This window comes from Mytilus edulis, chromosome 8 (genome assembly GCF_963676685.1).
Source record: "Mytilus edulis chromosome 8, xbMytEdul2.2, whole genome shotgun sequence".
In the NCBI taxonomy this organism is placed as follows: domain Eukaryota; kingdom Metazoa; phylum Mollusca; class Bivalvia; order Mytilida; family Mytilidae; genus Mytilus; species Mytilus edulis.
Window position 1 is genome coordinate 11,798,937 of NC_092351.1, and position 11,801 is coordinate 11,810,737.

The window sequence follows — 11,801 nt, forward strand, 5'->3', positions numbered from 1 at the left end:
TAACGACTAGCATTTCCTGAACTGCGGATATCTTTATACACATCTACATTTTAAACGGCTAATGTATTATACATTCATATACTGTCCATTAAAACCTTGGGATATGTGCACCTACTAAAAACATGTATATGCAAGTCAGACAAATATATTTATAAATAAAGATGATGTCATTTGTAAATGAAAATCTGGTCTTTATCACCGATTATAATAGATTGAGCATTTGTATAAAAACAAATCGTCGGAAATTCCAAATTGACAGGCAGTTTAGCTATCAACCAGGAATGTCTTCCATCGGGACTAAATGCATGGACATTGCTAGAACCTGCACTTACAACTAATGTGTTTCCTTTGCTGTCGGTTGTGATTCCATATGGAAACAGTATTCGTGGTGCATGTGCTGTATATTGTACAGCTCCATGTCTGTTTATACATATAAGGTCATTTTTACCACGCGCAGTGCATAAAACATCCCCCGTCTCTGACACGTGGTAATAGATAGGGTAAAAATTAGGAGGCGTAATTGTGTCTTTCAAAACACCATTCATAGCAATAACATTAATCTTTTCATTAATTTGAACAAACATTTCACCGTCATGGTAGGAAACATTGCGACAACCTGTAACAATATGTTTCTTGATATCATTACGCCTTATATCAACCTGCATGACTTCATTTCGCTCCGGCAGAGAAACAATGACATCACTGTAGTCTACTACATCCAATCGGAAAGGTCTCCATCCATTGGTTACTCCGATTCTACGGAGTTGTTCCCCTTTTTTGTCACACACAACTAGAGAAGAACGTTGAAAATCAGCTATCACAATCGTACCATCTTCCATTACTTTGATGTCGCTTATGTCCGTGCTGGGTAAAATGAATGTTGTCTCCAGTTTATAAACTTTATCTAAACGCTCGTCAGTGTCATCGTAGGTGGTGAGTTCGGATAATTCCGGAGTATTTCTTGGTAAATCGTCCTTCCGAATATCAAAAACATCAGTGTTTAGCCCATACTTGTAGGGCTCAGTCATGTTGTTAGGCTGAAAATAATTAATTTAAGATTATGCACTCGTAAAAAATACGTTCTTAGTGAATGCATTATGAAGGTTTTTCATTTGTTGTTTTTTTTAGCCTAAAAACTGCAGGGGATAAAGGTTTGTATATTTTGGTATTTTTTCTCAGGACTACGGATTTCTGTAAAGTTCTGTGATTCTTCTCCGTGTACTCCGCCTATCACTGCATTATATTCTGACCTAGCTGACCAACTTCGGAAGCAAGGTTGTCGGCTCTTCGAACTTTCCCGAAGTCCTGCGTTTTGATTGCCGAGTTAGTGATCGAGCTTCGGTCCTTGCTGGGACGTCAACTACCTATATGTTATATATTTTATTATGGAAGTGTGTTCCACATGCCCGAGATGGCATACGGGATTTTTGTTTTTTGAGATATGTAAAACTTATAAAAGATACCAATAGTTATTGATAATGAATTAAAAAAGTGCGTTTTCTGTAATAAAAAAAAGGAATGTAGTATGTAAGTCCCTTCGGTACAAATAGACAGGAACCTATAAAATATATTCTTCTTTGATTAGCCCGAGTGTTGGGCTTCCAGTTTCTATTCATATTAAATCAAATGTATGAAAGTTAACTTACTGTTTTGAATATGATATATACTTTCAAAGTTTTTTTGTCAAAGTGTCGTTAATTTGTTACATTCAAACATTAAACGGATGTCAAGCGGAAGAGAGAATGTCTTGCGCATTTACATTTTTTGTCAAAAACCATTTAAGTATAATACATAGTTTTGTCGTTTTCTATTTTTGTTGGTGTTGCAAAATTGTAAATGCCTATGATATGATCACATGTTTTTGTACTAACTTCAACACGAACGCTCCTGTTCAAAATGGACAGCAAAAATCATGACGTGTCCGATGGAAAACTATTTTTTTTTAAAAACCACCAGAACAGCCAATAGCGTTTAAAGGTTAATACGACTTTCGGGAGTTGTGCATTAATTTTTAAATTACCATAATTTCTAATATAAAAAAAAGAAATTTATATTAAATATGCATTGTGGGCATGTTTATGTATGTCCGCTATAGTTTAAGAAATATCATATATCAGTAACCACTCAAAAGCATTTTTTTTTTCTAAATGTATTATTATGATGATAGTAATTTGGTTAACAGCAATGAGTATAAATATTTACATATTTTGACAAATTTATAAAATAAAAACACAGAAATATATAAAATACAATCGATAAGTGTCAACCACGTAATTAGAACTTATCTTGCAAAGTAAAGCATTCCATATACATGTTCATATACAACAAAGCGAGTTGAAATATTGCAAAGTAAAGCATTCCATATACGCAGGTAACCCACAAAGCGAGTTGAAATCTTATTAAAAATCTAGTTCTTTCTTGTAAACAAAAACTCTGTCTTTATCTCCAATTATTATTGACTTGGAATCAGAGTGAAAACATATTGTAGGTGATTTTAGTTTTGACGGCAGACATATAATTCTCTTAAAGGGTATGCCTCTATTGTGAAATAAATGCACATTCTGAGATTTTGCGCTGACGACGTATATAAATCCTTGATCGTCGAATGTAATGCCGTGTGGTGACATCATCAATGGTGCCGTTATTCCGTATCGTGTCACTCCCATACTATCCATACAAATCAATTCATTTCTGTCTCTCACAGTGCAGTAAAGTAATGCTCCATTGTCTGTAGCACTTAAATAAAGTGGTCGAAAATCAAACGGAGTTATTGTTCCTAGCGCCTGGCCACCTTTCCGTGTCTTATAAATAATATCATCACTTTGAGTATATATATCGCCATATCGGTAGACTATATTGGTACCCGAACCACCCATATATCCTGTTATCACTCCACGCTTCACGTCAACAAACATAATATCCCCTTTATTTGGAAGGGAAACGACGACATTATCATCATCCATCACGTCTAGTCCAAATGGCCTGCCACCACTCGGTTCTTCTATTCGCCTCATATTCTTTCCTTTTATGTCACACGTGACCACCGCAGCATGCTGCCAATGATAATCAGCTATAACAATAAGGCCATTTTTCATAACTTTGATGTCATTGATGTCTGTATTGGGTAGTGTAAATGTCGTCGTCGAGTCAAAATGGATCCTTACATCGTCGTTACGGTCGTTATCTTCGTTTGACTCCAACAAACCAGTATTTGGATCTTTATCTTTAGAACAAACGTCAGAACCTGTGAGTTTTCCATGACTTAATCCTGAAAGTAAGGCCATTCGGTAAATTGATAATGTATAATTGTTTCTAACTCTACCACGTTAAGATAAATTAAAATTTTTAGATGCTGGATAAAATAAAACCTCAATACGTCTTCTTTTTTTCTGTCTTCTGGTTGCTATTATGGACGTATACCCTTGTTTGTTTCTAATCATATGCAATATTTTGAGCTTATTCGGTCAATTGTACAAGACTTGCCAGACCTAAAAGTGTAACAGTATACTGCGGTTTCGGTTTGGGCATTCTGATATATCTGTCAACAAACTAACTGCCGTTTAGAAACAAAGGTTGAATATCTTTAGAACCACACAAAGTGAAAAGGTACATGTGGTTAGAGCGTTTTATTTTAAGCTTTGTGTGAAAAAATGAAAATCACAAAAATACTGAACCAATAGGAAAATCTAATTGGAAAGTACCTAAGGCCACAATTAAAAATATTTTGGTTTGCCCAAACCCTACCCAAGGTTGAGACAGTGGGTAGGTAGGTAGGCATTTTCTTTTCTTTTTTTTTAAAGAAATTTACGTATCAGATGTTTATTAGTCTTCATGCCTATCTGATTAAAAAAAAAACCAATCAAATCAGGACAATAAAAGAATTTGAGTAGGCAGCTTTTTTCTGGGTAGGTAGGGTTTGGGCAAACAAACCTCTTCTTTTTTATGGCCTAATCACATGGAAAAATCAAATAACAAAACACATCAAAAACGAATGGACAACAATTGTCATATTCCTGACTTGATACAGGCATTTTCAAATGCAGAAAATGGTGGATTAAACCTGGTTTTATAGCGCGAAACCTCTCACATTGTATGACAGTCTCATCAAATTCCGTTATATTTACAATGATGCGTGACTACACAGACATAATAAATAAAATAGTCAAAATATGGGTACAGCAGTCATCATCGTGTTACAATTTTAAAAGAACCATTCTTAATTAAGTCTGTACGCAAAAACTTGTGACGAACATGCATAAGTCTGTGAATTAAGTAAAACAACTTAATCTATACTTACTTATTTAGCTAATTCAACAACATGATGTTATCCGGATATATATGGTGTGGCGGAAGGATGAGAGCTCGTTTTGTACAAAATATATATATGTTTGATATCGTGAATAACATCGTAAAATTGACAATGAGGGTCGGTTGTAAGTTGAGAAATAAACTTTACTGAAAAACGGATTAATACAAAGTCTCCATTGTGAACATTTCAGCAGCACTTCCACTTGTTGTGTTATAGTCCCTATTTGAAACAATATTCCAGAACTTGCGTTTCCCATCATGAAATAAGATAAAATAGAGAATGGCAATTTACTTGAGAGAGGCGTTTGAAGTAAGCTTCTATAGCAAGATCTAGGGGAAGAACATTCATATTACCCAGAACAAGTGTTTGTTTAGTTCATTCCATTGAATTTGAGAAACGAGCTTCATAACCAAGACTTAACTATCTCTGACATCTCCTCATTGAGAAATACCTTAAAACTTTACCTAAAGTTAGTCTACAAAAGGGAGGCACTAGCTGGAAAAACTGGGAATTGTGCAAGTTATGTACCTTTGAATCTGGACCGCTTTCACATTAACCAAAACCGATTCTACTAGTACTTGATTTTCAGCGTTGAAATGAAAGATGTAAGCACGTTTAGTCGTGATGTGAAGTAGTTCATGCTTTTGGGTTCAATTGTTTTGACTCATTATCGGTTACTATAAAATCTCCATTTATTTTAGGATGACTGAATTTATCATTGTTGTCTGTTTAAGTTATCCTTTGTGTGCGCTTTTGTCGTTTTTTAAAGTTATAATTTTCTATTCATTGAAACAATCTTTGAACAAATTGATTTTAAGTTGGCATGAATAGCTTTAAAAAACTGTAAGCATTATTATTTTTCTTTTTAAAAGCTTACCATAGCTTTATAAAAGTTATCATACATTGCTAGATGTTGCTTATAATTTGTAGAACATACCGTCCTTAGCTTACTTTTAAGCTCCAAGACCTTTCCAAAAAACATACAATCCAGAATCTCGTTAGAGGATAATTGAATCAATTAACTTTATCTTGATTCCCCATCAAATCACTCCGCCTCACTTTGAAGTTAGATTTGAAATAATCTTGAGACATTAGCGACTGTAATTCGTCTTAATACTGACAGTAATTTGTTGTTTCATGGAACTTGTTATGGCCTTAAGGTAGTTTGGATGACAAAATCCTGCATTAATTTCACATTGGTGATAAATGAATTCATCAACAAAGTAAAAGAAATCTGACAGAGAAGTCCAAATTAACGATTGATTTTTGTCCGTCTTTTCAAACAATTCTAATCAATGTTTTATATCGGATAATCAGGCTCAGGATGGAGCAACATGTTGTTGACATTTACGTCTTATTGTGCCTACAGAACTATCCTTATTCTGCAAGGAAACAGTTTCTGCATTATGCCATTATCTTTTTTAGCTATGCAAACCAAGTTCTACTTTAGAAAGATAATGTGTGTACTTCTTTATCATTTGGTCTGTGGGGGAGGGGATAGTTGTCTCTTTCTCAACCATACCACATCATCTTATTTTTATATCAAGCAAAATTAATTCCTCTAAGATCACCAATACATATGTTAGTCAGTAGACGTGTTATATAGTTATTCCGTCATCAAAAGTCTAGACAGTATGAAACATTATGAAGCCTGCCTCCGAGTGGATTTTTTTCACTGCGTAGAAGACTCATTGGTATCCGGTGGCTGTCTTCTAGTCTTTGGTCAGGTTGTTTTCTCTTTGAATCATTCCGTTATTCCAATTTCAATTTCAATTATATATACATTTTGTACCTCAAAAAGAAGCGATTAACCTTTAAACAGTACAAAGAATGACACAATCTTTCGATTATTGATTCCTGACAATGTCATATAGAACAGGAGATTGCTTAACAATATGGCTTTGCATGTATACAGGTTGTGAACAAGTACATGTACAGCTAAAAAAAAATTATTGCGGAAAATCTGTTTTGAAGAGATATTTGAAATTCTTCTCTTATGTTTGGTATTTTCAGCTTCCCAACGTTAAACTTTTTTCTTTTGACAACTGTTTTTTTTAGGCCAAAAGTTTCATCTTTATTGAGCCTTTAACTATATGATAGTTTGATGCTGCATCTGCTTCTCTTTTTGCCATTACATCTTGCAGTGAAAATCTTCTATCGCATGAAGACCGATTTCACTCTCCCAGATATTCTGATGCAACCTAGGCATTTAGGTCACCCATGAGTACCAATAGGTCTCTTTTTGGCACTTTATCTATGGTCTTCCTTTTCACTGTCTTCTGTATCATTGGTTGGGGCGTATACTTGTATCAGAGTGGTTGTTTGGAAGCGTCAGTTACAGCGTGCTGTGATAACTCTTGGTGAGATGGGATTCCACGCCAGCAGAGCTGTTTTAGATCTTTTTGTTATTAGAAATCCAACTCCCTTTTCATGTAGACCATTTTGTTTGGTGTTTCCGGAATATATAAATGTATTTACATTTGTCATGCCTGATGATGTGTCCAACTAACTTCGCTTAGTCCTAGAATTCTAATCTTGTATCTATACATCTCGTTTGCTACTTGTGCACATTTACCACTTCGGTATAGTGTTCTCACGTTCTATGTGCCTATTTTGGTTGTTAGTTTGTTTGAAAACAGCTCAATCGGTCTTCGCTTCATCTGCTGTTTTCTGTTAATAACATGTTCTTCCTTCAGTCTGTGACGAGAAAGAGTAGTGGCTATTGTAGTCTTTTCAGTAATTAATATTTTTATCCAAGACAGGGTGATTAACCCTACGTTTAATCATCTGGGCCCGGAGGACCGGCAGCTTTTCTGTAGGGGTTTCCATCCCTTAGACGATTGCTGTTGCTATCGAGTTCCATCTATTCGGATTTTCTGGCAACTTCCATAGCCTTTGATTCAAAAATCCAATCACAATTCAGTGATGAGTGCTGGGGCATGTCCACACGCCGATTGGCCTACACACTGCTTCTCCGAGATTCTCTACAGATGACACCTCAGATAATATAACCTAGTTAACCGTGTGTTGTTGCGAGGAGGCACTGTAGAAGTCTAGGAAAGTGCAGAGTCTTTTAACTGGCAGAGAAGATTTACACACTCGAGTTTCTTTACACCCACAAGAGAGTTAGCCAGCGGCAGTGATATAACATTAACTTCCCCCACGGAACTTGACGCATGCACAACTCCTGTGGCAAAACCACCAGCACACGCTGCAATTTAATGTAGTTTTGTCTTTGGGTCCACTCGATTAATTAACAAAAGGGTTAATTAAAATAAAACTCATTTTTCACATACAAATTAAGATTGCACCGTTTCGTTCAACTATTTCTCATGATGATCAAATTGAGAATGGAAATGGGGAATCTGTCAAACAGACAACAACACGACCACAGAGCAGAAAACAGTTGACGGTCACGAAGGGTCTTCAATACAGCGAGAAAATCCAGCACCTGGAGGCGTGGTTCAGCTGTGACTTTAACAAATCTGTGTATGAGTTCAGTGATAATAGACGTCATACTTAACTTAGAAATATATATATGAACTAAAATAAAAAATCATACAAGACAAACACAGCCATATATTGTTATATAGAAAAGCGATTCACCAAATGACTCCGCAATATCTTAATTTATTTAGATATGTGTATCAAGTAAGTTCTTGCACACACATACAAAGTTCTTGTTATATGCTAATTATTCCAAAAATCTCAAACTGAATACTGAACGCTTTTTGTTGAAATCTGGAAGAATTTTAAAGATCAAATTTGTCTACAATAGTTGAAAATAATGTCACACAATTGAATCTTTAACAAATATTGAAAAATATTTTCTAACATAAAAGATTTAATTAATATAATTCTTTTAACATTATAATTATAGTTTAAAATTGTATTACTATTTTTATTAGTGAGTTTGTGCCATATTTGTTGCTTTTATTACGTTTTAGGACATCGTAAGTTTTAGGATTTTTCTAAAACACCTATTTATACATCATTACTTAAGGACCAAATTTATGATATATCTTATTTTAGGAGACTTTCGTTAACCTGACCTAAGACCATCATAAGACATGTCCTAGTCCTAGGACAGCTTCGTTGACACGGCCCCGGGCTATAAAAACCTTTGAATTCTATAGTTCAATTTTCTATAAGGAGCTTTTTATGGTAGTCGAAGGTAAATCTTTTGTGTCTTAAACGTAATGCTCTGACACCTGTGCTAATCAAGAACAAGGCAGATTAGGTCACCTGTAATTCTATAAACTTCTTGTTAAGACTAAATTAAATTATATAAACAAATTTACAAAACTTAAGCAGTATTCTAATACAAAACGATGTGGTATGATTATCAATGAGAAGATCGTGAGTAAGTGTGACTATCCCCCGAGACCAAATGACGTAGATTGGACAACTATAGGTTGCAATTCTGTAAATATAGACAATGCAATTTCCCATAGGACCTCCCTTTGCGGCTAAAACTGTGCCAATTGTACTAATATGAAGTTTTATGAGAAATTATGTCCCAGAGCGGAAAATTAATATGGAGTGTCTATTCGTTCGGCTAGATAAAAGTCTCTATTTGTCCGGCCATCCGTTTGCGGTTGCGCAAATCTTTCATATCAATAAAAGTGTCATGTGGCGCGGAAAGTATCCCGGATGAGGTGTCCGATAACAAACGCGCGTATGTAATGGACGTTTTGAGAATTGGAGATCATGTATTATATTAAGAAAACTAAAGAGATTGTGCTTGCATAAAAACGAATTTCTATAGGTGTCTCCAGAACATTATAGCGTATACATGTTAACTGAGAGGAATAAGCCTGAAATCAAACTAAAATTGCTGATTTTCCTCCGGTTTAACCCATGGAGACAAAACGCATTCGGGAAAATTACTAATTCAAATATGCTTGGATGAAGTATTTCTAAGTTCTACTACAACGGAGATCTATGAAAATACACTGATATGCCTGGACTTGGAATAGGATACCAGGGTTGGAGTAACCCCTATTTTATTCTGTTTTATCTAATAAACATTTTTTTTCTTTTTCTTTTATCGTAAACACGATCTTACTTTGGAATCAGGTTACACGTGCCTCCATTTTTCTCTCATATCCTATGAAGTAAACATCACCGAACTATTTAAATAAAAAGTCGTGCAAAATAATTTGACAACCTGATTTGACCCAAGGATTTGTTTACTAAACAAATTCTTGTTTGAACCAAACTTCAAGGAAACAATAAATTCATGATCTTCTTTTAGAATCATAGATGTCTACTGAAACAAATAATAAGTGGCCTGACTCTTTTTCTTACAGAAAATGCATATATGTAGGTAGAACAAATCACACACACACACACCCAAAAAAAATAATGTTTTTGGGGTTAAATTATACTTTAACAAAGAAGATGTGCATGGTATGATTGCCAATGAAAAAATCTCCACAAGAGACTGAAAGACATAGAAATTAACTACTACAGGTCACCGTACGACCTTCAACAAAGAGCATAGCCAGCTCTAAATATATATATGAACACGAACTAGACCTTCGAGTTGAATAATAATATAAAAGTCCGATCGGTGACCTTAAAACACGGTGTTATATCTTCATTATTATATTTTTGGCCGGACAAATAGCAAGCAAAATGCCGTAAAAATACTTTTTGTCCAGCCTGCCGGACTAATAGACATTTTTGACTATTTGTCCGGCTAGTCGGTCGAATAGCCACTGCCAAATTAATATGCACTACTATGTTATTCAAAGGTCAAAATATAGGGCTGTGCGGCATATTTTCATCGTGTATATGTCCTGAACTTCCATAGGCGGATCCTGGGGGCCTGCCTCCCCCCCTGGGAAAAATTTGGTTGATTATATAGGGAATCATTGGAGCATGACTGGAGCCGTCCCCCCTTAGGTCAGTCAGCGCCCCCCCCCCCCCCCCCCCCCCTTGGGAAAAGTTCTGGATCCGCCACTGACTTCTAAACGTATACTTAAATTCTATACTACCTAAGAATTATATTCTAGACGCTACCATGTTTTTCTATACTTGTAACATTCGCAAGATATTTCTCTATGAGATGAAACACAGAGATCATATCTGGCAACCAGTACGTTAACTGGTGAATATTATGTATATATCCCCAGCAGAGGCGTGGTTTGAAAATCAGCTGTATTTACAAAGTGCAACCTATAGACAATTATGTTTTGATATGAAAGTACAAATTGCATACAATTCTTTCTATATTTTAGTCAGAAAGCGAAATTGATAAAAAAAAATACCACACCTACATCACATTAGAAATTATGATGCGATATTCGGTTTGAATATAAATGTATGTACATGTATGCAGATACAGCAATATTTTCAAACCGAATCTTCTTATCTACCAATGAATAAAATAAAGGTTTTAAAAAGTTTGAGGAAATGAATCCCTGACAGTATAATTAATCACTTATACGTGCACATTATTGACGTTATTGGAATAAGAATATCTCATTAAACGCACGGACATGGCGAACGAGTTCGGAATTATACACTTCGTCAGAAATGGACAAAGGACCATCACCATCAAAAATAGGAAATTTTACAATAGAAAACAAAAATCATGTTTGCCGTAAATATCTGTATAGAATTTGAAGTGTGAAACTGAAATATTCAACCAAGATAAAGACAATATCTGCAGCTGCTGTGCATTATTAGATTTGCATGAGGTCCGTCTTCTTATCTCATATTGACAAACTGTTTAACGAAAATCTCATTTTTTCGCAATTTTTTTTGTATAATTGTTCTTTACTTAAAATAGCCATTGGTCTCCTTTACTAAATAGCTGTTTCACATCCTTTACTAAGGAAGGTATAAATATTGAGTGAATGAATAGACCATTCAAAAATGTGTACAGTGTGTGGCCGACCGACTTTTCTTCGTATAATATTTTGATATCCTCGGAGTCGAGTGGAGTTGTCATAATTGTTTTAGTTTATTGTTTTGTACATAAATCAGGCCGTTGATTTGATCGTATGATTTGTCTTGCGCTTGTCATTTCGAATTCTTGTAAAGCTGACTATACTGTACGGGTTTTGCTCATTGTTGAAGGTTGTACGGTGACGACTACCTTAAGTTGTAAACTTTTATGTCAATTTGAATTTGGCCTCGTGCATGTGTGTGGAGAGTTCCTCATTACTAGTCTTATCACATCTTATTTCATATGTTCATTTCTTATTTCTATATTATAAATATCTCTTGACATACTATTTATGTCTTATCCTGAGTATTCATATAGTTAAAGATTTATAACTTTATTTTTGCATTGGACCACAACTAACGATAAAAAGCTTTTTTTTTAGAAAATGAGATACCAAACGGCATCTAAAGTGAAAAAAATAGTCCCAGTTTTTATCTTTAAATTTTGAAGAAATATAACCATTATCGTGTCCGAAATATAAAATCAAAATAGTTGTTCACTTCGAATTAAATTAAACACTTCAAAACATTGATT

The 11,801-nt window shown here is 34.8% G+C and overlaps 1 protein-coding gene and 1 long non-coding RNA gene across 2 annotated transcripts in view; one reads left to right on the plus strand and one right to left on the minus strand.

Annotated features, from left to right (window-relative positions):
• The window catches only part of LOC139484823 (uncharacterized), a 452,262-nt gene that overhangs the window by 351,334 nt on the left and 89,127 nt on the right, over positions 1-11,801 (plus strand). The gene's annotated exons all lie outside the window — the stretch shown is intronic.
• Positions 13-1,732, minus strand: LOC139484796 (uncharacterized). The gene is made up of 2 exons (XM_071268762.1): positions 1,647-1,732; positions 13-1,037 (listed from the first exon to the last, which is right to left on the minus strand). Exon 2 carries the CDS (start codon positions 1,026-1,028, stop codon positions 168-170), a length of 861 nt encoding a protein of 286 aa, XP_071124863.1. The 5' UTR covers positions 1,029-1,037; positions 1,647-1,732; the 3' UTR covers positions 13-167.

Coding starts and splice junctions, on each gene's coding strand:
- LOC139484796 (XM_071268762.1), bottom strand. CDS start 1,028: ATGACTGAGCCCTACAAGTATGGGCTAAACACTGATGTTTTTGATATT.